Source organism: Convolutriloba macropyga, chromosome 12 (genome assembly GCF_964194025.1).
Source record: "Convolutriloba macropyga chromosome 12, txConMacr16.3, whole genome shotgun sequence".
NCBI classification, from domain to species: Eukaryota; Metazoa; Xenacoelomorpha; order Acoela; family Convolutidae; genus Convolutriloba; species Convolutriloba macropyga.
Window position 1 is genome coordinate 12,031,895 of NC_134479.1, and position 27,515 is coordinate 12,059,409.

The 27,515-nt window shown below is 35.6% G+C and overlaps 1 protein-coding gene across 2 annotated transcripts; it reads left to right on the top strand.

Annotated features, from left to right (window-relative positions):
• The first annotated feature begins 2,817 nt into the window (after window positions 1-2,817).
• Window positions 2,818-27,515, top strand: LOC142350838 (uncharacterized). 2 transcript variants are annotated; one of them, XM_075402799.1, is made up of 2 exons: window positions 2,818-3,463; window positions 27,242-27,515. In XM_075402799.1, the coding sequence occupies exons 1-2, from the start codon at window positions 3,086-3,088 to the stop codon at window positions 27,290-27,292; spliced, it is 429 nt and encodes a 142-aa protein (XP_075258914.1). In that variant the 5' UTR covers window positions 2,818-3,085; the 3' UTR covers window positions 27,293-27,515. The 2 variants fall into 2 exon arrangements, with proteins under 2 accessions (XP_075258914.1, XP_075258913.1); XM_075402798.1 differs by lacking the exon at window positions 27,242-27,515 and adding an exon at window positions 5,174-5,609.

The following is a 27,515-nucleotide window of genomic DNA, read 5'->3' on the forward strand; positions in this document are numbered from 1 at the left end:
GTCTTTTTTAAAAAGTTGTTAATAAACGTTTTCAATGAAGTTCGACATTTTCTTCACCTAATTGGTGTTTTCATTAAAATTCTGTATCGAAATCAAACTATTGGCTTTTATTTCAACACAATTTCAAAAAGTACATTATTGAGGCAACAAAACGGGCTAATATAGACTTCTCAACTCGTCTTTTTCAAAAAGTTATTAACAAATGTTTTTAAGGAAGTTCTACATTTTCTTCACCTAATTGGAGATTTCATTAAAATTCTGTATAAAAATCAAATTATTTGCTTTCATTTCTACAAAATTTCAAAAAGTGTATTATCGGGGAAACAAAACGGGCTAACATAGGCTTCTCAACTCGTCTTTTTCAAAAAGTTGTTAACAAAGGATTATAAAAAGTTCTACATTTTCTTCACCTAATTGGAGGTTTCATTAAAATTCCGTATATAAATCAAACTGTTGGCTTTTATTTCAACATAATTTAAAAAGGTGCATAATTGGGGCAACAAAATGGACAAAATATAGATTTCTCAATTTGTCTTTTTCAAAAAGTAATTAACAAACTTCGATATTTTCTTCACCTAATTGGAGATTTCATAAAAATTCGGTATGCAAATCAAACTATTGGCTAATCAAACTATTGGCTTTGATTTCTAAACAATCTCAAAATTTTCAGTATCAGGGCAACAAAAGGGCCTAATATAGACTTCTCAATTCGTCTTTTTCAAAAAGTTGTTAACAAACGTTTTAAATGAAGTTCGACATTTTCTTCACCTTATTGGAGATTTCATAAAAATTCTGTACACAAATCAAACTATTGGCTTTTATTTCTACACAATCTCAAAAATTCAGTATCAGGGCAACAAAACGGGCTAATATAGAATTCTCACTTCGTCTTTTTCAAAAAGTTGTTAACAAACGTTTTTAATGAAGTTCGACATTTTCTTCACCTAATTGGAGATTTCATAAAAATTCTGTATACAAATCAAACTATTAGCTTTTATTTCTACACAATCTCAAAAAATTCAGTATCAGGGCAACAAAACGGGCTAATATAGACTTTTCAATTCGTCTTTTTCAAAAAGTTGTTAACAAACGTTTTTAGTGAACTTCGACATTTTCTTCACCTAATTGGTGATTTCATTAAAATTCTGTATACAAATCAAACTATTGGCTCTTTTTCTACACAATTTCAATAAGTGCAATATTGAGGCAACAATACGGGCTAGCATAGGCTTCTCAATTTGTCTTTTTCAAAAAGTTGTTAACAAACGTTTTTAATGAAGTTCGACATTTTCTTCACCTAATTGGAGATTTCATAAAAATTCTGTATACAAATCTAACTATTGGCTTTCATTTCTACACAATTTTAAAAAGTGTATTATCGGGGCCAAAAAACGGGCTAACATAGGCTTCTCAGTTCGTCTTTTTCAAAAAGTTGTTAACAAACAATTTTAATGAAGTTCGACATTTTCTTCGCCTAATTGGAGATTTCATGAGAATTCTGTATACAAATTAAACTATAGGCTTTCGTTTCTACACGATTTCAAAAAGTGTATTATCGGGGCCAAAAAACGGGCTAACATAGGTTTCTCAATTCGTCTATTTCAAAAAGTTGTTAACAAACGTTTTTAATGAAGTTCGACATTTTCTTCACCTAATTGGAGGTTTCATTAAAATTCTGTATACAAATCAAATTATTTGCTTTTGTTTCTACACAATTTCAAAAATTGTATTATCGGGGCAACAAAACGGGCTAAAATAGACTTTCTAACTTGTCTTTTTCGAAATGCTATTAACAAAAGATTTTCATTAAGTTCTACATTTGCTTCACCTAATTCGCTCAAGAGTGTAATAAAGAGTGGAATAAAGAGTGTAATTATAGTGTATTTTTAAAAGTGTAATAAGGGTGTATTAAAGAGTGTAAAGAGTGTACATTAAAGTGTAATTTTCTCAAAATTACACTCTTACACTCTTATCCCTGCTAATTAAGAGTGGAATTGGCTTTACACCCTTATTCTCGCTTAATAACGGTGGAATACGGGTGTACGCCTCGGCCCGGGTGGCAGCTAAATGAAGTCCGGTACATCTTGCAGTTAGATTGTCATGGTATTTATTGTTGACTAGCTGTTCGAATCAATATCCTTTTTTGTTTGGTATCATTCGCTGGTGGTGAATACCAAGTCAAACGATTGCTATGAAGGAAGGCTCATGTAATTCCTTTGCCTAATCTGAGACTTAGTGAAAACATGCCCATCATTATTGATTCAACTCGGAGTGCTGGATGTCAAGATTGATAACAATTATGGAAATGAAATAGATCACACAGAGGAATAACAAATTTCTATTTTCTCGGCGAGAATCCTGAGTTAATATTTAGATAATTAATTGCTTCCCAAGAGTGAACTTTTAAAAGACCAAATTATGATACCGGTCTGATGATATGATCTGAGAATGCCGAAATGTACATTGCTACAATAAGTACCTGGTGTATGAAATTATTCATGACTAACCATCAACATTTTTCGCATATAATTCTAATTTTGGCAAAATTTGTTTTTTTGCACCAAACTTTTCAAATGGAAAATGTCACAAAACTTCTTTCGCACCGATACAAAAAAAATTTCAAGAAAACTTTCACAAAAACTTTTTTTCTGCTATCACTGTATCTCAATTGAGATGATTATTGAGGTAGGAGCAGAATAAATTCATTACGCAAATTCATTGAAGACAAAACTATTATCTGTTACGTGATATAGTTTACTCCGAACGTATTTTTTTGAGACTTTCAAATAATCAAGTAAAGACTATGACAGTAAAATCGTCGATAGATGTGTGCGTTGAATGCGTTGATGTAAATCTAGTTGCTGAAAACTTTATAATGTGTGGTTAAACCTCGTTGTGAAAATGGGCAACCATTGTGCTAAAGCAATTTGTTTGAATCCGTTTTCGTTTTCAATTTAATATTACTGCGAGAAACTTCTCTCTTAAACGATACTTATCAAAATTATTAGATTTCCCAAATTATAAAATTCGTTTTTTACACCACCTAAAAAGCCAAAGAATAATATATAATCTCAGACTACAAAAAATGGGTGATGATTCCAATAACTACTACAGCAGCTATGGAAACAGAAACTATGGAACGGGATATATGGACCCTGAGGCTGAAAAAACATCAGAAACTGAAGACCGCAGAATCGATAATTCTGCCGAACAAATTGGAGTAGAATTGGACTCTTTGTTAAAAAGCCGCATTGTTTTGATTAAAAAGTGGCTGCTGGCTGTTGCCATAGTCTTCAACGTAATGCTGCTCCTGCTGCTAACGACATCGATTCTCGTAGGCGTGATGAAATTGAAATCGATTAAATCGAAGATGCAGCGATTAGAAAATGAAAACAAAGTTTTGACCAACTATGCCGAGGAATGGAATTTGGCCATCATGCAAAGCCTTGGTCAAACTAACAAGGTGAGACGTAATTTCTTAGCTGTTTTTTTCTGCAATTATTCATTTGGAAGGGTACTTAAAGGTACTCAAGGATGGGTTTTCAAACGTATAATTGACGAATCGTTATTATTTCATTTTTTACTACCCTGGTCTACCACAGCGACGATTAAACTTGCAAGAATCGTGCAATACCATCTAAGAATCTTGTGAAATAATGTATAATTCTGTAAGAGTTTTTGCAAGGTCTTGTCAGATAACATTTGGAGCTCAACTAAGAAGGCCAGTGGATCAAATTATGCTCTTTTATCAGGGAAAAGCCAATGGCAGTTTCTTCGGTTATTGTAGTTGTGGCGAAAAGTAACTTCGAGTCAGTTATTATAACGCTAGTTTAACTACACGGACAACCAGTATGATGCAAAGTGTAATAAGTTTGCAATATATTGGCTCAAATTTATTTGCGCAAATGTGAAATGCGCAAATAAGCATCAAAAAGTCTTTGGCGGACTTTGAGGTCTTTTTGGCGTTTCTCGGACAGCAGGGTCAATATCTGGTCAACAATAGTCATTTTTGGTCAGTAGTACTAAAACTTTTTTAGTACGATATTCGTGGACAAAGATGAAGGAAGAATTTTGTCAATTGCAATAACGATTAAACACAGCCCCTGTCCACGATATTGAGCGTATACTTAGCCTCAGACAAAAATACTTGATATTAATTAATGATTACTTGAGACTGAATTCAAAGAGTTGATTGATGTTGTGAATTCGGATATAAGTAGCTTCAAACTGCCAGTTGTCATTTTATTTCAAGATTAAAATTTCGACAAACATCTGAAATTAAAAGCAAATTAGGCTTTCCTTTACTAAATAGATAGAAACTAAATATATGGACAAGTTTGACAAAAAGTTTTCGCTAAAAGTGACAACATTCTGTCTTGGTTGTACACGCTAAAACAAAAAATTGACATCGAGAGAAACTACAACGTATTTTTCAAAGTTGCATAAGATTTGAACCTAACTTAGTTACTCTGTAATTAATGTACACAGACGCGTATAACCTAACCCTCACAAGAAATAGTTGTTATTAAATTGAAAAACTCGATTACTTTTTTCCGAGCAATTGCCTTTTTCCAGCGTAATCGCCTCAGCAGAGAAAAAATTCTTCTAAAATTCTAAAAAAGGTCTGTTTATCTGTTTTCATTTGTTTGTGCATCTGCATCATTAAGATAAATTCTGTGGAACAAACAAACAATTTTTGCGTTATTGTTAAGCAGTGTCATTTTTTTCATTTTTTAGAGTTTCACACTTTTATAATTTTGATTGTTTCATAGCAGTTTTCCTTCAATTTTATAACGCACAATATAAACAAAGAACATGAACGAATTGGCAATGATAGTTGTCTGTTACAAGGTTTGGTATTCGAAGCCGAAATGTTCAACAGTCAAGAAATAACACAGAGAAATAATCATCTAATTATATTTTGATAAAAAAAACTTATTTGAGGAAGGAAACTTTTAAAAATTTCTTTCTTTAAAAGTCGATGACAACCACTAAAAACGGATTCTCAAAACTATAAAAAAATCAATTATAAAAGGCATTAGGATTTTTCGTTACTCTAATTTAAGGCCCAATGTTTTCAGGGTATTAGTTTCCTTAAGATATGAGAACAAGTTTGAGATGCAAAAGTAATCTTCTTACAAAAAATTATGCACAGTCTGTTTTCATGTTGCAGGTTAGCAAACTCGAAGACCAAATCTCCGTGATATACAACACCGCAACTGAAATACAGAACCGGGTATCTATCACAAATTTTAATTTATCTTCAGTTTTTTTGATCGAAAAGTTACTTGAATTTCAATTGAGAGGTGCAACTGAGAAGCTGGATCAACAAAACCGCACCATCTATAATCATTCATTCAGAATTGAACAGATGCAAAATGATACAAATATTCTGAACAATCGCATGGGCAATTTTCAACAGCAGTTGAACTATATCGAAAATTGGCTTTGGATATAATACGGAAAGAGTCAAAAGTCGACAACTCTCATCTTTAATGGATATTGTTCAATATGTTGGAATATTATTTAAGCATGACCAACATATAATAAACATGCGTATTTATCGATTTGAAACTAACTCTTTTCTCCGGCATGATATAACCCTTTTAAATCCGCAAATAAAACTCTTCATTTTTCAATTGAATTTCTCTACTTTCACCTGTTAGTTGTTTCATCAGTTACTCATTCACTGTGAACAGCGAAATCGAAACTAGAGACTACGAATCGTCTTTTTATCATTTACTTAAAATTGGACCTCGTTATTACGCGGGTCGAGATATTTTCCAAAAGCTATCTAAAAATACTCGCTGAAATGTGATGATTTTTTAAACAAATCAGGACAAAAATTTTATGTTAGAATGCTCTGAAGTCTCACAAAATTTTCAAGAGGTTCGGCTCATTTTCACAATTTGTCTCGTTGCGGTAGTCTCCAACACTGCTCTACTGTTAGTTAGCTGCCAATTTAAAACAATTAGTTCCTTTTCTCATCACTGATAAATTGTTCTGTAAAAATAGCTCTAAAAAGTGCTGAAATGCCGAAATTATATGAGAAAAGCTTTAAAATATTAGCGCAATTCTCACATAATTTCAGCTCTTGGATGGGCATTCCGTACAAAAACGGCTAGGATTTCAGTGCAAAAACCGTACAAAAAACTGAACTGAAATACGCCAAAACTGTGTCAAATGCGTTGAAACTCTGCATTAATTGTGCATTCAGCGCTTTTCTTCCTTAATTTCAACGCATTAAAGCTCATTTTCTACAATAAGAGTAAGAGTTTCAGGGCAAAAGCTTTATATTTTAATGAACCGAAGTCCGCGGAAGCTGTGTTTGGAAGGCGCTAAAACTTTGCATTCAAAATGATGTAAAAAAGTGCTGAAAATTATGTGAGAATTGAGCTGAAAATGCACTAAGTTTATGTTATGTAAGAGTTGCATTGAATATGCTCTGAAATTTCAAAGTTTCAGCGCATTTCAGTGCCTTCAGAGAATGTCTTACATATTTTCAGCGCGTTCAGCGCATTTGTTACAACAAAATGTTTCGAAAACGCGCTGACATTTCGATCCGGGTAGAGAATGAAATCAAATTAAAACCTTTGGTAATGTGTCAAGTTATCGCAGTCCAAATTTTATCTTCAAACATCTCATTTTCAAACAAATTCGTCAAATTTTCCGGCTATTTTTACATATATCGTGCTCGTTTTGTGCCAGATTTGTTATTATAACAAAACAAGCCTGTTAATGTAATAAGGATAGACTTCAAATTGTACCAAACATCAATATATTTTTGTCCCAATTTAAGAAGTTCTTGAGTTATCTAAAGAAGAAAAGCCTTGGTAACTTTTAAAGTTGTTTATCCTACAGGACAATGTGATTCAACTTTAGTGTCACCACAATTAAAGTTTTGTATGCGGAACAAACTGATTTTTTTCACGAAACACAGTAAAACTTAACTGAAATCGAAAAAACATTAGCTCATCCGTCACAAAAATGGTCGGGTGGTGTACAAGAAGGAATTAAAATCACATCAAAACAGACTCTGAAATTAGTTGCTCAAATACTTGCGTAACTATGTTTGAAACATCTACAAAGTAGAAAGCGACATAGGGCAAACAGCTTTATTCCTTTCGCTGACGTTTTTTTCTTCTGAACACTACATCACTACAAACAGCTGCATTAAATCTTTACCAAATAGGGCAAAATTTCTTAAATTTCTCATATCGAAGAGTTCTTGTATGAATGATAAAAAATGAACGTTTTGATCTCCTTTCTGCGAAATATTAATTTGTACCTTTTGAAGATATCCGTATGTACTGAAAAATTTCTGTCATCAATGAGTGCGTGCTGCAAAACTGATAACTATAAACAACTGCCGATGCTAGATACGGAAGACGATCAGTCATTCCAACAATTGGTGCGAGGTACGAAATTGATTTAGATTGATTTTGAGTTTTTATCTGGAATACTTTTAAGACCAACTTATTAACAGTTAATGAATGCACAAAGAAATCATTTTTAATGAATATAGCAATAAATTTTTTTAATGATTTATTCAATGATATCTGACATCCGAACAAGTCTACCTTTATTTAATTAGCAAAGTGATTTAATTACCGAAGTTAAAATAAAGTGAGATACGTGGCTGAACAAGTCACACTACTTTTTATATAACTCTGAAGTTTTCTTAAGCCTGAAAACAAAAAGGAACTTATTAGGCTACATGATTTTGGTGACTTTTTATGAAAAGCCGCAAAGAACATATTCTGTCCCTTCCAAAAAACTTCAACTTGATGATCAGAAACTGTTTAATTGTACAGAATCGCTCTCATTTATTCATTCAACGTCTCACCATTAGAAAAATCTAATCTCAGAATCTTCTCAACAAACTTTTCTGAGCCAACATGCTAAAATCAATCTAAAAACGATCGAATCCTTTTGAGCAAAATTGTGTAGAGACTAGTAATGAAACATCACGGTCCACGACGAAATCATATATTGTTCTGTTGCGATCCTTTGCGATTTTCCTTTGTAATTTCTCCTCTGAGAAAAAGAAGCTATTAGAATAGGCTTTCTACGGAAAACTTTCGCGCAGTGTCAAAATCAATTTTATCACAATTAAAATGGAAGGATAATTTAAAAGCACATCTTTCCAAAACTAGAATTTGACATTTTTGTGACAGTGGTGATGTTGTCTTAATTTACTCGCGACATAAATTGCTCGTAATTTACTCGCAACACAAATATTTAGTGTGCGCGCACTTTTGCATCACGTTTTTTAGAGAACCTCAACCTAAATCTTCACTGTTCTAGAAACGGTCCCGTTACTTCCTGACGGCCCATCTCTTGGATAAAATATTTTTTGACTCATATCCAAGCAGCTTGACAACCATTCGAGTGCTTGTGACCGCCCTGCCTTTTTCTATCTTCTTTTAAAAAAATGCAAAAAATAACTAGCTGCCTAACTTCAAGTCCCGCAAGTTCAAAATTCCACTCAAGGATAATTCGTAAGGTGGTGTGGTGTCCAGGGGAAGTAGGTGATCGTGACTTCACAGTTAAATTTTTGTAGCACCTATACAACAAAAACATTGACGAGAAATCTGGCACTAATCCGCTTTCTTTTGCGCTCTTTTGAAAAAATTGTTTTTTTCAAGATTTTTGAGGTAAAGTGAACACAACTGCGAACAGCGTCTTCTCATGAGTCCTTTCTCCTCAAATTTGAGTGTCTAATTTCTGATTAAAACGCAAAAGTTCATGAGAAACCACTCTCAGTATATCAACAAAAACAAGATATAATATTTTCACATAAATTTTCGGTTCAACATGAATGTAAATGAAAAAGTACAAAAATTCAGCTGGTTACGAATAATTACCTGATTGTGACAAATTATTCTGTTTGCCCTTCTGAGAGCGCAAGTGAAGAAACTGAGGAAACTGACCAAACTAGGATTCTCCATTCAATATCAAAGTTCATTCAACAGATAATCTTTTGGATATCAATAGATTTGTTTGTTAGCCATTTTTCGATTGTTATTTCAATACAATTTTTTAATTAAGAGTTTCTAATTTTAAGTCGATGAAAATATACAAATAAGGAAGTCTGATTCCAGTGTAGGGGAGTGGTCGTCCTGAGTACCCTAGCAGAGGGCTTTGGCATAGTAACATAACAGAAGTACAAACAGGGAAGTTAAAATCCAAGGTCAATCCTTTTAAGGCAGACCCGATGTGGGCTCCATTTACAGCCTTAAAGTATAAAGAGCTAAGACTACTTACTCCGGTGCTATCTGCGCGCGAAGTAGACTTACCTATATCTCTAAGACTAACCGACTCTGTAAAACACGTAGCGTAAACTTCTATTATTACGGTGTATAAGAAGCATAGCACTGGAGTCAATGGTATACACATAGTGTATCTAACTAATAGACTGACTAAAGTTACAAAAGTTCTCTCTATTTAAAAGAGAATAGTGTCTTCTCAGTTTCTGATTTGTGGAAGGTACACCTTCAGTGTGTGCGTGAAGTGTGTGTAGAGTTGTGTCCCCCGAATGTGGGGTGTGACTTGTGTCGTCGACTGAGATCCCTGTCAGTGAAGTGGGGACTAGTGTCGTCAGTGAAGAGGTTAGTCCTTGTTGGAGAACCAGTGAGTCTGCCAGTTACAGGATGTGCTGGTCGGTGACTTCTGTCCTGTTGAGTATGCCCAACTGCTCTCACTGTCTTGTGGTGAGGGTTTTATTCCCAGTTGGAGGATCGCTTGTAGTCGTTAGTCGCTGTTTATTTTGTACGCGTAGAATTTTGTTTTATCTCCACCTGGTACAAGGTTTGACCGAGTCGGATTTACCGGCTTACCTTCTGGTGGAAACCCATCTATTTAGCTACAGTGTGAGCTACTTTCCTTTATTAAATCTTATTAGCGAGATTTAATACTCTCTGTGTAAGTCTCGACCGAAGAAAAGAAGAAAAGAACTGACCCTAATCTTCAGTCTTGTGGAAAGAAATATAATGATTGAAAAAGGCGAGAAATTCTGGGTCTCGTGCCAGACAAGCAGCAAGGGCTCGAGGATACAGATCAGCGTTGCAGTGTGGTTGCAACGCAAGGAATTGTTTGAAGATCTGTATTTCTTCGGGTGCAGGTTGTCGATTCTCCAATTTATTGGCCATCCAGTCCCTGTAGAGGAGGTTGAAAGTGTGCACGTAGGTGCACTTCTTGGCACCTCCTTCTACACATCGGAGATACTCGATTGGGACGAGGATGTGACGATTCGTCTTGGAGTAGAGCGGGGAAAAATGAAATAATTTTTGGTTGGGTCGAAGTTTCGAAGTGTGCCCACACAAAAATTTGACTCGATGATGTAACTATAGTTCAATTATATTTCATTTAGTAAGGTGATGTGAGCTTTGTGTTCGTGTATTGTAGACGCGAATTCATATGGATGAGTGGATTCGTGTGGTGAAAATGATGCTGCACAAACAAATAGTTTTGCATAGTGTGCCAAATTTTCACGCGATTGACTTTGTGAGTTGTATTATTCACATCCATCTGTGTAGGGTGTAGAAATCCGAACTGGATATAGAAGGGTTCGTATTTCGCGTAGATCTTATACGGCGCGGTGTCTCTTTTGTGAAGGTATTGAGGTAGTCAATAGGGCGATCTGCAAGAGCAAAGAAGTACTTGGACAGATGCCAAAATCGTTCTGTAAAACGAGAGTTAATAGGGAAGTGAAGGCACTCTAGAAGCAAGTCCTTATCTCTTCCTTCTTTAACGTATTCGTTCTCTAGCTGTCCAAGAGAACAAGAACTGGCCGTAGGTTTTAACGTTTGTTGGGCTGGAGTTGAGGTGTAGTTTATCCTCTCTGGCACATGAATACCTTGTAGGGTATTAATGCCGAGAGGGTTGGTGAATTTATGGAACCGGAAATTTGGTCCTTGAGATCTGTGAGTGATGCCTTGGGTTTGTCGGCGCGATTTGGTTTCCTCGACCACGAGAGGATGGGGGCAGTGGGCCTCTGGAAGGGCTCGCTCGGATACGGGGCAGGAGATTGTGAAGCCTGCTCGGGTGAAGATCGGACGGGGAAAATCTCATGCGTCGTGGCTCGAGGGCGTCTTCTGGGTGAAGAGTCTGAGCATGGATAATTGTCCTTGGATGTGGGTCGGTCATAGGTGGGCGGTCGGGGGAAGGCCTCTTGAGGCCTGAGAGGTGGAATAGTGGGCCTGTACCGCGATGAGGATACGGGTGGACGTTGTGGGTGTGGTGTGGGCACAACTGGTGGCGGGTACACCAGTGGTTGAGAATGTGGTTGTGGTCCACGAACTCTGCCAGAGAAAGACCAGTTGGGGAAGACGGTCTCTGCTGTCGATGTTCCAGATTGCTCGACTTCATCAGCCCAAGAGATGTTAGTCGAGTGAGGGGGATCTTGCGTCGTGGGAATTGCTGTGTGTGCAATTAAGGATGGAGGTGGCTGAGACGCTTGACTGCTTACCTGGAGGAGTGGCTCTTGTGACGAGCTGTGTAGTCCTATTGGTAAAAAGGGTGAGAACGTATCCCTGTCAATATACAAATGTAGTTCACCTTAGCTCGATGAAGAGGTGGCGGGTGAAGGCAGTGGTTTCACCCGCGCATAATTGGCAGTGTCCACAGACTGTTGCTGTGAGGATGTTTGTGCCATCGTGAAGTGGGCGGGTGTTTGCATCTCGCAAACAGGTTCGTGTACTGTCGGTTGCAGCACCAACGGAGTGTGAGGTGATGGGAGAATATCATCGACCTCCAGTATGATGAGGTGATATACTGTGGGGTCTACATTTGGAGGGACCTGTGAGCCTCCTTCATGGTGAGTAGAGACTCCAGTTGAGTCACTAAAACAAAAGAGTGTTAAATCCTAGTGCTTGGAAGATTAAAGAGAAGGTCTTGCGGTATTTCCTGATAGTCAGGATCTTTTTCAATAGAATCATGTGAAAAAAAATTCATGTGAACGTTTAAGTTTATTTGGTTTGAAAGTGTGCAGATGTAAAGATTGAAAATCTGGTTTCATGCGTGAAATAATAGGGGTTTTATAACATTGATATACAGAAACTGGTAGAGTAGAGGTGTCTCTTTTGTTTGATTTATTGTGTACGGGAGTTGAGAATTTCATATAGAAGTTTTCAAAATTTTTGTGTAATAGAATCATTTCATGTTGAGAGTGTGGGTACAACTGTCGACTGAATGTTTTCGTCGTTTTTTAGGTGACGGTGGTTTTTATTGTGTTGAGTCTGAGTGTTTTACGTGAAATATTGTCTGTAAGAACACTCCAAAGAATTCCGAAGTAACAGTCTTAGCCAATGTGATATTGGGCCTTAGAAGTGATTTTAGATTGTAGGTGTTTAGTGCACTACGAAAGAGACCAAAAAGGCATTGTAAGAGATTAAATACAGTCCATATGATGGCTATTTCGTTTAATACGTACCATGGGTATCCGAAGATTCCAATTAGGGATTCTTTTAAAAAGTTGCCGTTTATTAAATCACGCCAGTCTTATCGGCGGAGAGTGAATTCTTTGCCGTTAATAAAGAGTTTGTTGAAACAATTATTATATTCAGTGCGTAATTGTGAGAAATGTGCTTGTAGCTGTGCTTGTTTTGCAAGATCTGCAAAATTTACTGCTTGTGCTACTTCAAATTTCTCCGCTGCTTCATCAACTAATTGTTTAAATTCCATCTTATCTATTGAATTAGTCCAGTCGTGTTGACTATATAAGCCAAGTTGTTGTGCAGTAAAATCGGCGTGGGTGATGCGGGTTTCAACTACGTCGGGCGTGAAAGTTTTAACGGGGTTTCGCGCCTTAATCTGGTGGGGTGTTAATCGCCGTCTGCGTCAAGTGAAATTTGTTGATCAAAATTATTGTATTTATATAGTGCTTTAATAGACCAGGGCAAGGTCATTCGGGTGACTTGGTCAACAAATTGTAATTTATTCTGATAGTATATTGGTATACGTTCAAAACATTGGTTTTCGAGTACATATAAAGGTGATGAAACAACTTTACATTGGAAGAGTGAGATAAAATTTTAGCTTTTGATCGAAGCGAATGTTTTTCGCTGGCCTGTCATAACGTAGACAACGATGGGGAATTTTTGTGTGAGTAATATAAAGGCAGTTTGCTTCAAATTACGATCTAAGTCACATAGTTTTTAATAAATACTTGAGCTTATATGGTCCAATTCGAGTAAAATTCGGCTAATCATACAGTCAAGTTTGGTGTCTATTTGAACGTCAGGGTGAACAACTGCACCGAACCAATTTTGTTTACGAAAAAGTTCGTATTTTTCTGATTTGCAGTAGAGTTGTGATTCCTGTGGAGTTACGTACCCATCGCGAATATTAGCTTTTGTGTAAGGTGTTAAGGGGGGGGGGGGGGTTGTCCATCTGGTACTGTTACATGTGTGTTATCAAAATCGGGTGATGGTGTTCCCAAACAAATTTAAGACCTTCGCGGTATTGTATAAAAATATCTTGATACTGTGTTGCGTGGTACGGGCGGTCTTCATTGCTTTTATAGAGTGGTTTTTGAGAACTTCAAATCTGGAGAGTGCAGATTCTTCATAGAGGTGTTTTTGAAGACGGCTTGAATAAATATGTGGCATGTGTTTATGATCACTTGAAGTTTCAATATTTTTGAGTGGTTCTATAAAATATCGTTTTTGGTATTTGATCATACGTGCATGTGATCTTCCAACACCAAAAAATCTACCGTGATTTTTGGGTTCCCAGATTAAAGTAGTTTAATAGGGTGGTTTGGAGGACAGTGACCTCGTTCTATATCACAATTGATGCGAACTTTGCCATAGTACTGTGGCGACATCAAAAGTGAGGGTGATGTTTGTTAATTGTAGTGACCATCCTAGTGTGTGGATGACATGATATTCGTGTTCAGGGTTTTTTCCGGGACAGTTAGCCCAAGGATTATCTGTGTCATTAGGGATCCAACTATGATCACGTGGGTTTTAAACCATACTTCCGTGTTGGAATGCAAAAGGTCGATAACCGTCTAATTGAAAACGACCTTGTTTTTCTTCAATATTTGCTTGCCAACGAGTATCATCGAAGATATCAAATTGTATTATTTGTAGGTGGTAATGGTGTTTACTTATCAGACCAATGCGTGCAAGTTCTCTACGAGCTTCAATTTCTGTGGGGAAGAAAGGTTTCTCCATGTTATTATCATACCAATTATCGTGATCAAACCGAAAACCTCGTTTGAGTGAAATTTAGTGACAGAAGCTTTCCTTGTCATTGAGTTTAGCGTGTATTGCGTAGGCGCGTATTTGTAAAGTGCATATTTGTGAAACTATCTGTACTTGTGCGGGGAGGATTTGAAAATCAGCTGGTTTGATCTTGCACTCGCCAATTTTGTTGAGTTTATAATACTGCATATTTGTGATATGTTTTGGGGAACAATCATAATGTGTGACAACTAGGTCTTGTATGCCTGTTTTTGGTGCTGAGATATTATGTTGATCAACTTTAATAGGTTGTTTAATTGCAAGTGGATATGAAAAGAATAAGTTAATGAGGATGTGAATTAAATTTGTAGTGGACATATGTATGAGAGTCCAGATTTTGGGTTATAGAAAACAAAATAGCCAGCGGTGTTTTTTGTATGTCTATCAAATTTATAGTGTGTTTCTTGGCAGATAAAGGGTGATGGGTTAGTTTTTACTCGAAAAATGGGTGGTGCTGAAGCTTGTGGGTGGAAAATGAGTTTGTCTTTTTCGACAACAATTTCAACAGAGAAAGTGATATTCGACTGTTTTAGCAATTCGTGAGCTCTGTGTTTCTGTACAGGTGTTATTTTGTATGATTTAGAAATTAATTGTTTAGCCCAATTATGTAGTTCACTGTTTTTATGATCTCCGAAAAGGGCGGTGGGAGTACAATAAACTTAGTATCAAGTTTAAGTGGTAATGTTGGGTAGGTTCTGGTTGTATCTGGATGTTTTCCAAAACAGTGGTGGGAGTGTTGATCTGGATCAGAAGTGTATGTAATTGAACTTAGATTAATAACGGACGGTGTGCCGGTAAAACTTAGTGGTATAGAACTTTGAAAAGAGGGTGATGAATTGACTATATTAAACGAGTGATTCCAATGCGCTTGTGACAGTAAACGTTCAAAATTTTTTACCGGTCCTTGGGGTGGATTAGATGGGTTCCTTGCAATTTGTGAAGGAGTAGGCAAAGAAATTTGAGTACTGGTTGGATCAGAACTAGAAATGTCAGAAAGTAGGCTAATATCATGTGTAGTGTCGTTATTATGTGAAACAGTATGAATTGGCTGTGGCAATTCTGAATTATGAGTTTTATCAGTGTTTGCAAAATTTATAGGTTGTGTGGAGAATTGCGGTGTTAGAATAATTAAGTATTTCAGGTTGATATTAACACGGGTGGAGGAAGTGTTGTATTTGGAAGAAAACCAGAATATTGTAATAGAGATTGTGTTTTTATTTGGTCTTGCTCTGCTTGCGTTTGGTGTATTTGCGTTTAACTTTGATGGGGGATACGGGATTACCGATTGTGGGGCAAATTGGGGGAGAGTATCCAGTAGGACGAGGTCGATCTGTAGATTTGGCAGTAGTAATGACTGAGTGGGGGTGTTCCTCAGTTTCTGGTGCTTGTGACTTTTTATTAAAGAGCTTAAAGGATGACTTTTTAGGTGTTGATTGTTTAGTGTCTTCGCTGTATGAGCAACTAGGTGATTCTCAGACTGGGGTTAGTGTTGGGTTGTTGACTAGAGGACGCAATTGTGACAATAAATTTTGGCCCAATGTGGGGCATTTATCACAATAATAAACTTTATAGTAAGTAGAAGTGGGCATAACAATTATCAAGAGATTTAAAGTGGGTAAACTTACTTGGATTGCTGCGCAGGGTTATTCTGGTGGAATGACATTGTGGAGATAGGTGAGATCTAAAAAGTCAGAGGAAAAAACTGTTAATAAATCGGCAATAGTATAATCTTTTCTTTCAAATGAAAAAATAACTTGTGGATATTTGACTTTCTTTACTGGGTTGTTGTTTGACGAGTTGTTGGTATTGTTCATCTAATCTTAGGAGTTCTTTGATATGTTTCATTTCATATGAGGCTGGGATAGCGTCAAGATTAACAGTGTAAACAATATCTGTATATAGAATTTCTGAGAGTTTTGGTGAGGCTTGTGGTGGGAAAACTGGTAGATAGAAGAGAGCGATGTGTTCGTTATAAATGTCTCTAACATAAAAACCCATTCACAACAAGTGTTTGAATATAATATGTGATCCAGTTTAAAAAAGATATCTTGAAAGCAAACCTGTTTAGACTTAAAATTCTGAATTTAATTAAAGGTGTCTGTGTAGTGTGTTCTTTTAAATAAAACTTCCAATCTGTGTTGGGAAGTTTTGTGCATACCTGTTTGAAGTTGGAGCTGGACTTTTTTCAGTGCTGTGAGACTAAAAGTTGTATTTAAGGTGGGTGGATTGTGTCACTGTTTTGTGTAGATTGAAGTGAAGTTTAAAGCAAGGCTTCGCCTATCACTGAAGGAGGAACTGTGCTGTGACAGTTCTGTTTAGAATTATTGACGAAGTGAGATGATTTAAAAGAGCTTGAAAATTTTAAAATTTCCAAACTCGTTAGAAAGAGTGAAAATAGAGTTTAGAAAGAGTGGAGATTGAGTTAGAAATAGTGAAGATGGAGTTAGAAAGAGTGGAGAGAAAGTGAAAGCCTAGATAGCGATTCTGGAGTTTTACAGAGAAAGAGAGAGAAGAGAGCAACTAGATTGAGAGCGCGGTAGACAGTGAAGTGATTTTAGACGATACGATTTTGCCTGACCACGATTTTTCATTTGGGTACAAAAAAGTCACCTAATCATATCTTGGCAATTAAATGAGATTAGGGAATTATTCCCAGACCGAGCTGTGGGTCAGTTATTAACTTAATTTTTCGTTAGTTTCCTTTTTATTATTATCGGTGGGAATGGTTCGTATTTTCCTCCTTTTCATTTCCTGATGGAGGGGTTTTGTGGTTCTGCTAGGGTACCAGTTGAAGAGATAGTCCGTGTGCTTTGTTTACTCTTCTAAAGAGTATAGTTAAATTTCCCAGTGAAAGTAATTGTATTACTGGGGAGAGGGGTGAAAGAACTATCTGAATTATCCTTCTCCTTTAGAGAACGAGTGAAGTGTATTTTAAGTGAAAGTGTATTTAGTAGCTATTTTATGTGTTATGCTAAACTGTGCTCGGCTATTTAAAGCGAGAGGAGTGGTGTATTGTGTAGTTTAATAGTAATGTATGAACGTTTTTATTTATTCGTTGTTCGTGAACCCGAAATTTTGGATTGTGGTATAAAAATTCTGTATTCTTTTATTGGTTGTCCCTTGTATTGTATCCCTTGTAGTGTAATTTTCCGAAGTGTGTTTGGGTATTTCAGACGGGTTACAAGGTGATTGGGGGGAAGGGTTATCTGTGGATGGTGTCTTTGGTATGTCTAGACTAAACGAAACAGACTTTTGCTTGGTAAGTGATGGCGTTTTAGATTGCAATTTTAAGAGTGAATTATCCGAGAATTAAATTTCCATTTGTTCTTGAACGAAGAGTTCTTTGGGGTAATATTGTACAATATTACTTCTATGTCGAGTGATTCGTTTACCAGTAAAACCCTCTAATTTATAAGTGACCAGCGTGGGGTGTCAATAATTTTATAAGGTCCAATTTTTTGGGGTTGGATCTTTTCCAATATGCCAATTTGTGTGGCTTTGTTTACAATTAAAACATAAGTATTTATTTTGAGTGGTTGTGCCGTTCCAAATCGGCGATTTATAAATGTGCGTAAATGTTCATTTTGATTTAAATAATTATGTACTTCATTATAGACTTCTGAGTGTATTTTTTCACGATTAAGAAACCAATGTGCAGAGGTTCCCTTCTGCAGTTTTTTAATTTGAGGTTGATGACCTAGATGATTTGTAAGTGTATGTTGAGGGAAGGAATTACGAGGTGAATGTTTTGAAGGTTTACAATTTCCAAAACTATCTGTAGTGGAAGATAGATTGAACATTACTGGTATCTTTGGTTTATGGCCAAATATCAATTCATATGGTGAAAGATTCATGTTTGTGCGAACTTAAGATTTAAAAACAAATAGAAAAATTTTTAATTTCTGCGACCACGTGTCATATTGTGACTCTAAGACTGTACGAAGAAATGTATTCAATTGGCGATTACTATGTTCAACGAGACAATTAGACCACGGTGCGTATGGTCACGGTGCGTTTAAACTGTACATTATACGTACAACAGAAATGTGCGAATTCTCCGTTAATATATTTATTTCCATTATCTGTTATCAAGATATCTGGTATTCCAAATTTAACAATCCAATGATCAAATAATATTGTAAGTGCGTTATTTGCATCATTTTTGGGTGACGTGTGGAGAACAACGTAATATGTAAATGCATCTACGATTACGTAAACGTATGAGTTGCCATCTGAAGACGGAGAGGTTGGGCCTTTCGTATCCATTGAAATACGGTGATTGAAGTATGGTGAAACTTCTAAAAATGGCTGTTGTGGTGCCATTAAGAGGTTTGGCATGGATTTGCTGGTTTGGCAGTTCAGGCAATCGTGTGTAAGTGTTGCTCTCTAAGTTTTAACATTTGGGAAATAATAGGTTTCTGTGATTGTTGCGTGTGTTTTTTCACGACCCGGATGGCCTGAAAGGTCATGGGTGTGTGCATTAAGAAAAACAGCTAAAATAAGAGAGAGTGTTTGACAAATTTTCGATGGTTTGGTCTCTTGTATGAAATACAGGAGATTTTTGTTTTCATTAAAACTTAGATTGTGAAATCGGCGATAATAATGTAGCAAACCTCTGTTAGCTTGAATTGTTATTGATGGGGGGGGGATTTATACCTTTTGCAGAGTAAAAGTTGTCTGATTACTGGGTCTTGTTGTTGGGTTTCGTAAAGAAGTGTTTCGTTAGTAGTTATAGATTGTTGGAGATTTTGGGATAAAATCATCCATTGCAGGTCTTGAAAATTTGATAGTGTTTATAAGTTCTGCGTAGTTCGCGTCATGATTAAATTCTTGGAGCAATTCTGTTTTATTGGTATTAAGTGTTACATCCGTATGTTATATGATGGGGTAAATTTCTGGAGGTGAATATTTTTGCTTTAGTTGTTGCTTTTGGTGTACATTATCTAGAAGTTAAGCTTGGGTTTTGAATTCATAATATGAAACAGGGAGGTAGATATAGTTTTCTAATTGTACTTTAAAATAATTGTCTTTTATTTGTAGATAAATCGGATAGGGTGGTGATTCTACATGAGTGTCTGTAGAAACTGAGTTAATATATTCTTTTGATACAGTATAGTGACACTGTATAGGCTGTGTGTTTTGATTATGCGTCATAAAGAATTTTATTGATTCTGTTTTCTACTCTGTATTCTTCAATCAAATACACAACAGAATATTCGATTCTGTATTCTGTATTCTGATTATGAATCCGTTATTTCTACTGTGCGGAGACGGTGTTCATCTAGTGTTTTTGTCGTCAGTGAGCGACTGAGTAAATCTGGAAGTGAAAGATTTTTCCCTTCCATCCAAACTATGTGTAAGTTTTTTGAGAAATTTATGAGAATTAATTTTTTAAGAAATTTTTAAACACTGTGGTTTGGTTTATTCTTTTGTGTGATTAAGAATAAAATTGGTTTATGGTCTGAGTACAATATTATTGGGTGTTTAGATCCTTGAATAAGGAAATCGTTTTCTGAGAGTGCGTAGATAATGGCTGAGCATTCGCGAAGAATGGTAGAGAGTTTAAATTCTGTGGTGGAGAATAGGCGAGAATTTGCCGAGACTAGTTCCATTTTTCCGAACTGAATTTTCTGTAAAAGTGCGGCTCTAATGCCGTAATTGGAAGCATCACAAAGGATATAGAAAGTTTTTCTGAATTTGGAATTGCGAGACGGAGTGTTCCCTTCGTAAGTTCCTTTTTGACTCGGAAAGTTTGTTGCAACTCGGGAGGCCATTTAAAATCTTGTGTCTCTGAGTTGGCGAGAAAAAGGTCTAAGAATGACTTGTAGATTATATATGTATTTAGAAATGAAGGTGAGGATTCCAACATAGTTTTAATTTCCTTTTTATTTTTGGGTGGTTGTAATTTTAAGAATCCATCTATTTTTGATTTGAGTGGAGGTACGTGATTATTTTGAATTTGATGTCCTAGGAATTTAACTGAATCTAGGGAAAAGAAAGATTTGTCTGGGGCAGCTTTAAGGTTTTCATTTTTTAGTATTTTATGATTCTGGGTGAGTGTTTTGAGCATTTCTCCTGGTGTTGTATCTTGGATAAAAACATCATCCAGATAAGTGATTGTTTTGTTTTTACGTATTAGTGGTTTAAAAATACTACTCATGAAAGATGAGAAGACTACTGGACCGATAGAAATACCACAAAATAGGCGTTTAAAACATTATTGTTGTCCAGCAATTACAAAATTCGAGAGTCGTTGTGATGGTTTATCTAGTGGCATTTGATTGTATGCACTGTTCATCTCAGCTATGGAGGAGATTGGTATTTTAATTCGTATTAGAATAACTTGTATTGGTTCTATGGGCCAACTACATTTTGTTTCGTCAATCATAGTGTTTTTTGACGGGCGTCTAGAACAATTTTTAGTGATTCTTCTTTTTTGAGGATGATTACTGGATTGATAAACGTGTTTCCAGTGGTTAAAGAATCTCTATTAACGGGTGCTATTTTATCAAAATGTGTTAATATATCCAATAAGCGTTGTACTCTGTCTTGTAATTGTTGTGGAATACGTGTGGCTCTTTGCTTCATAAAGATAGCTGTAGCCTTTGAAGGTAGATTTAATTCAACTTTGACTTTGCCAACATCAAACTTTGATGTGGCGTAGCATTTTTTGAATTTTATGAGAAGTTGTGCCAACTCTTCAAATTGTGTTTGTGTTAACTTGGTGTGTTCAAAATTAAACATAGTGAGGAATTCACTGTCTATTTCAGTGAATTTTGTGGCTGCAAATGGTATAACAATTTTTTTCTGTTGTGCTCTATATTCATGTTCTTGTTTTTTAGTGATGTTTAGGCAATATAGTTTTTTAAGTGTTTCCGATGTACCTTGGGTGAGGTAATTTGAAGTATAAGCATCCAAGAATTCTGTGAGTTTATTTATGCGATATTTTGTGGTTTGATAATCAGTAAGGGAGATATCTTGTTGTGCGTATCCAATTAATCCTTTAACGAGTGTTAGAGGGTGATTTCAGGGGTTGTGTATTAGAATTTGGATAAAAGATTGATAGGAATATTCGAAATTATTTATATCCATTATAGAGAAAAACATACTTTTTCTTAGTGGTACGAACGAAAAATCCGATAGGTAAAGAATAGTGCCACTTGCTTTTTTATTTTTGCATTCATATGCAGTTAAAGAGTATGTTAGTACTCGGTGTTCAAAAGGTGAGAAAAAGATCGATTGATCTCCAAATATTGGAAATATTCGTGAATAATATGGAGGTGGTTTAATTGACGATTCATAAAATTTTAATGACTTTTTATCATTATTTTGGTTAATTCCTAATGTGTGAGAGGAGAATTTTTTTGAGTCTTCATATTTTTCTAGGAAAGGAGTACCTAGAATATTGAATTTTGTATTTGACACGTGAAATGTGAGTGTAAATGATGTATTTTTAAGGTTTCGTTTTTCTGTTATATCCGGGTATAATGTTTTATAGTTCCGAGGGTATAGAGTTTTATAGTTCCGTATGAGTGTAGTTTAGAGTTTTTTGCTGCTGCGAGTACAAATGCTGAGGGTTTTAATTGTAATTTATGGTATTCTTTGATTTCATTCCAAGTGTCGGTGTTCAAAATATTGAGTGTTTTACCTGAATCTAATAGAAAATCTATTTCTAAGTGTGGTGGGGAGAATGTTTTCTTATAATATGGTGTTTGCTGAGTATATAATGTGAGTGGTAACACCCAAATATTATTTTTACAAGGGGTTGAGAGAATGTATTCTTCTGTGAGAGTGTAACATTCTTCCTGACAAATAAAATATTCATCTTGTGTGTCATTATTCAATTCTAGAAGAAGTTCGTTAAGTTGTTGCTCGAGAAGTGTCTCGTCCGAAGTATTTTCTGTTTCAGTATTTTCAGTATTGGACGTGGTATTGTCCGACTGTTCTTGGTGTAAAAAAGAATATATGTAATTTCTAACATTTTGGAGTCTATTTCCACGATTTCCATCTCTATTATAATGAGGTGATTGTGTTCTAGAATTATGTTGTGTATTTGATTGAAAATTTGATCGTGGGTACGGTGAACCATTTCTACTCAGTGATTTGAAATAACTATACTCATAATAAGGTTTTGAATTACTTTGTGGGAATTTATTTGAGCTTCTGTGGCGAGAATTGTTTCGGTGATCCCTGCTATTACTACGGGAGCGGTATGAAAACGGTAGTGGTTTACCTGTCATATTATTTGATGTGATTTGTCTATTTGGAAGGTTTTGATTTCCTTTCTTGGCTTAATTAAAGGTTTGTTTTTGAAAATTTGGCTTATCTAATGGTTTTCTAAAACGTTTTGCAGGGCATCTGGAGATACTATGTCCTGAGCGTGAACAATTTTTGCAAAATTTTAGGATGAGTGGTTTAGTTTGAAATTTGGATCATTTGAGTACTTGTGTTGCATTATTTTGATTCCATGAGCAATACCTTGTTCCATTGCATGTAAATAATCTATTGTAGGATTATCTATCTCGAGTGAAAGGTTATTAATTGGGGTTGAAAGATTAGAATTGGTATTCAATTTGTGTCTATCAATATGTGTTCTCGTAATATCTTCTTGATGATTTTTTTCAAATAACTGTGCAAATGGAAGCTGTGGTTCCAATGCGGTTGATTTGTGATTTGAAATCTTTTTTAGTGCTATTCGTGCTAATTGTCGATCGAGTGCTTTAACAAGTGCATCATTCATTTGTGCATTTCGCATATCTGGGGCATTATAACATACGCTTTTCGAGTCATTTGTTCTATTCTGAGTGCGAGTGTCTTTATTTGTTCGCCAGAAGCACGTGTTATACTTTCTAGTACTAATTTCGTTTGTGTTTGCGATTGTTGATTATCGAAGGTTTTCTGTTATTTTCAGGATTCAAGCTTCATGAAATGGTGAATCAGTTTGCTCTGGTCCAGCTGTCATTACCAGATTTGCTGTGATAGCTTTTAGAAAATCTTCTGTTGTATACGTAGGATCAGTACCGTGGAATGGTCTGAGAGATTGTTGCATAGGTACAGAACCACCTAAGTGGGGATGCATAATTTGCTTATTCCTACGGACTACAGGTGATGTTGTTTGCGTGGATGCTGCTTGTAAATAATAGGGGGTCGGCGCATTTGTCTTTTGTTGTGTATTTTGTGAATTTATTTGTCTCACAATATATACTAATTCTTGTGGAGTGATTTGAATATTTTGATTTGTTCCTTGTGTAGGTTGGGTTGAATTATTAAAGATAATTGGTTCAGTGTTGAAGTGGACTGAATTTTGTCTGTGTAGACGGGGTAAAGATGTGTTAATGTTTGGTAGTATGGGTATAGTTGTATTTAAAGTATCTGAATTTTGTGTTAATTCAGTTGAGTTCACAGGTTGTCTGTGTTGATTATTTTGGTAATTAGTAGTGTTATCAATAGTCGAATTGTTATTAGCGTGATTCTTATTGTTTTGGTTGTTATTTTGATCATTATCATCAAGGTCAATTAGTGTGTTTACCGTATGTGATGAGAAAAGTGTTCCATCATCTAATAATATTGAGTTGAAGTGTGTTTCTACAGTTTCGTTCATACGTGTTTCTGAGTGTTGAGGATAGATTAGTGTATCAATGTTTTCAGTTGGTGAGGCTTCCAAAGAAGTGTTTGTGTTTTCTGGAATATTGGTACAAATAAATGGTTGTGTCTCTGCATTATAATTTTTAATTTCAATGCTCTGGTGATTGATGGATAATTTTTGTATTGTCTCGGATGGTATCTCCGGGATGTTGATAAAATGTTGTGGAAACCAGTCAGGATCGTATATATATTTTAGTGTCTCTGGTAGTTTATTTATTAATTGTGGATATTTTTGCACTATTAATTTGGTGGCTGGAAATGTATATCTTACTAGACTTTTGCAAACTCGGTGTATGTACCAAGATAGAAGTGTTAGTGTGTCTAGTTTTGCTTCCTCGCTCAAATCTGCGTCTGTAACACAGGTGATATACATTTTTAGAAGATGGGTGAATCCTTTTGTTTCTTGTCTTGCGTTTTTGTGTACGTTTTTTTTCCGAGAGGGTGAAGCGTTTGCATTAAGTGCAGTAGCGAGTCGTTTAAGAAATTTGAAGGAAGTTTTTCTAAATATTCCTTTTCTGTCTGAGGGTTGTATTTAAGACCATATTCCGTTAAGGAATTCAAATAGAGTGTCTGATAATGGATGAAACAGAGTGTCGAATATTAACGAGATATATTTATTTTTGAGTGGGTCACAAATGAAAAGAACCGAGCCTTGTGTGAGCTGAGTTCCATAGGTTTCAACTAAATATGAAAAAAAGGCGGTTCGTGAGACCTGTGATGCCTTTTCTGGTAAATTAAGGTGAGGTTGTTGTTCTACTGCAAAGTAGTGGTATTATTGGTATAGTTGTATTGAGTGGATCTGAATTTTGTGTCAATTCAGTCGAGGTCACAGGTTTTCTGTGTTGATTACTTTGGTAAAAAAGTGTGTTATCGGTGTAGAAGTGTTATTAGTGTTCTTATTATTATTCTGATTATTATTATTGTCATTGTCTTAATGATCAATCAGTGTGTTCACAGTGTGTGATGAAAAGAGTGTTCCATCATTTAAAAGTGTTTATTTGAAATCTGTTTCCGTAGTTTTGTTCATACAGTTTTCCGATTGTTGACGATTGATTAGTGTATCCATATCTTCAAATGGTGAGGCTTCCAGAGAAGTGTTTGTGTTTTCTGGAATATTTGTACAACTAAATTGTTGTGTCTCCGCATTACTGTTTCTAAATTCAATATTTTGGTGGTTAATGGATAATTTTTGGATAGTTTTGGATGGTTTTTCCGGATTGTTTACAAAATTTTAAGGGGGAACCAGTTTGGATCATATACATAATGAAGTGTTTCTGGTAATTTAGTTATTATTTGTGGATAAGTTGCTGCTAAGAGTTTTGTGGCTGGAAAGATGTGCCTCGCCAGAATTTTCCAAAATCTGTGTATATACCACGATAAGAGTTAGAGAGCATCAAGAATTTCTCCTTCCGTTAAGTTTGCATCTGTAACAGAACTTATATAGATTTTTAGAAAGTGAGTGAATCCTTCTATTTCCTGTCTACCGAGTTTGTGTACGCTTTCTTTTCAAAAGGGTGAAACATTAGCATTGAGTGCAGTTGCAAGGCGTTTAAGAAATTCGAAAGAAGAGTTTTTAAATATTCCTTTTCTATCTGAAGGTTGTATTTCAGACAATATTCCATTAAGGAATTGAAATAATGAGTCGTCTGATAGTGGGTGAAATAAAGTTTTGTATATTAACGAGATATATTTGTTTGTGAGTCTGAAAAGAACTGAGCCTTTTGTGACTTGAGCTCCGTAAATTTCAACTAAGTAGGAAAGAAAGGCGGTTCGTGAAACCTGTGATGCCTTTTCTGTCAAAAAGAAATGAGGTTGTTGTTCTACTGCGAAATAGTGATATTTGAGTTGTTTTGCTGTATTTAAGAGCATATTCAACTCATCTTGGTGTTGGTAGTTTTTAACTTGTGAAGGTTAAAACGTCTTTTAATAGACGTCTGTTTTGTTGTTTTAATATTGCGAGTTGTAACTCATCCGAATGCATCGGTAAATTAGAGGAGGATTGACAAGTGTATTGATCCATTTTTATTTATTTTATAGCTTTATATGGTTAATTTGTTTTTATTGGGATTGTGGTTCTCTTTTTCTTAAATTTTATGGAGACTAAGTATAAAAAGTTATGTAGTCTAAGCCAAGGATGTTTTCTCAGAAGAAAAAAGGGTGTTTTTTGTGAGTTCTTTTTACGGTTAGAGTTTGTTAGCTCACTGGTCGCACCAGTTAAGGCAGACACGGAGAGGGCTCCTTTTACAGCCTTAAGGTATGAAGAGCTAGGGCTACTTATTTCTGCGCACGAAGTAGACTTAACTATATCTCTAAGACCAACCGACCTTGTAAAACACGCAGTGTAAACTTCTATTATTACGGTGTATAAGAAGCATAGCACCGGAATCAATGGTATACACATAGTGTATCTAACTAATAGACAGACTATGGCAACAAGAGTTCTCTCTATTTAAAAGAGAATAGTGTCTTCTCAGTGTCTGATTGGTGGATGGTACACCTTCAGTATTATTGCTGCTTCAGTAAATCTTCCTAATCAATTGCGAAAAAATCCCACTTTTTAACCCGAATTATTTATTTATATTTAATTGAGAAACAATCCGAAAATTTTCCTTGCTTATCTTAAGCTTTCATGCTTTGAAGTTTTGTGGGTTATGCTTCCCTTTTTAGTCTTTTTTTTGGCTGCTCTGTGGAATCCGGAAGTAATTTTTACTTCCAGCCTTTGAAAACCCAAAATGCGCTCCCAAATTCAGCTAAAAATATATACAAAGTTTTGCGGACTGGATTTTGACCGGCTTTCGTTTTTTTTTCGGCGGAAACAAAATTTGACTTTTTAACTTCCAGTTTAAAAGTGACAAACACTGACTGGAATTTCCATTTAGTGCACCGTTTTTTCAACTTCTTAATTTGTATGTACGTTTCACTCTTACAATGTTTTAAGATAGAAAATGTGAAATGTGCTTACAAAACAGAGTAATGTTACTAGTAAAACTTGGTACCAGTAGACGACAGTAACGTTCAACGAGAAGTTATGATTAATTTATCAGTGTGACTAACAACAGCTGAGGGCAGAAACAAGTATAAAGAGGCTTGTCATAAAATAGGCAATCATTGAGACAAAACTATCGGTTTCGTTTTGTTTCGTTTTGTTTTGTGTTTTCAGTTCATTTTAAAAGCCACAGAAAATTTTGAAATCTCTATGACTGAGTCGGACAACTTTAGCAATTAAACATTTATCTACTCGAGTTAAGCAATACATTTGAAGCGATTGGCCTGAAAAGCTGAAAAGTTCTGTTCTGATAAACTTTATTTTGTAGCTTAGAATACAGTAAGCAGATTTTATGTTTTAGAAAACCCCTCATTTACAGCATCTGAAAACCAAAGAAGATTATTTTAACTAAAGAAAGTAAATATGAATAATGACCGTGATAATTACTACAGCACCCATGGAACTGGATATATGGACCCTGATTTTGAGGGAATACAACCAAAAACTGGCGACCATCCGAACACTGATACTTTGTCACCACGTGGACTAAAACCGGACTCTTTTTTGCAAAGCGGTACCCTTTTGGTCCGAAAATGGCTTATAGCATTTGTTATTTTGTTCAATCTGATGCTTTT

Bases quoted from the DNA above. Each gene is read 5' to 3' on its own strand.
- LOC142350838 (XM_075402798.1), top strand. From the start codon at position 3,086: ATGGGTGATGATTCCAATAACTACTACAGCAGCTATGGAAACAGAAAC. The intron at 3,464-5,173 runs GTGAGACGTAAT...TTCATGTTGCAG, and splicing joins GCCTTGGTCAAACTAACAAG to GTTAGCAAACTCGAAGACCA.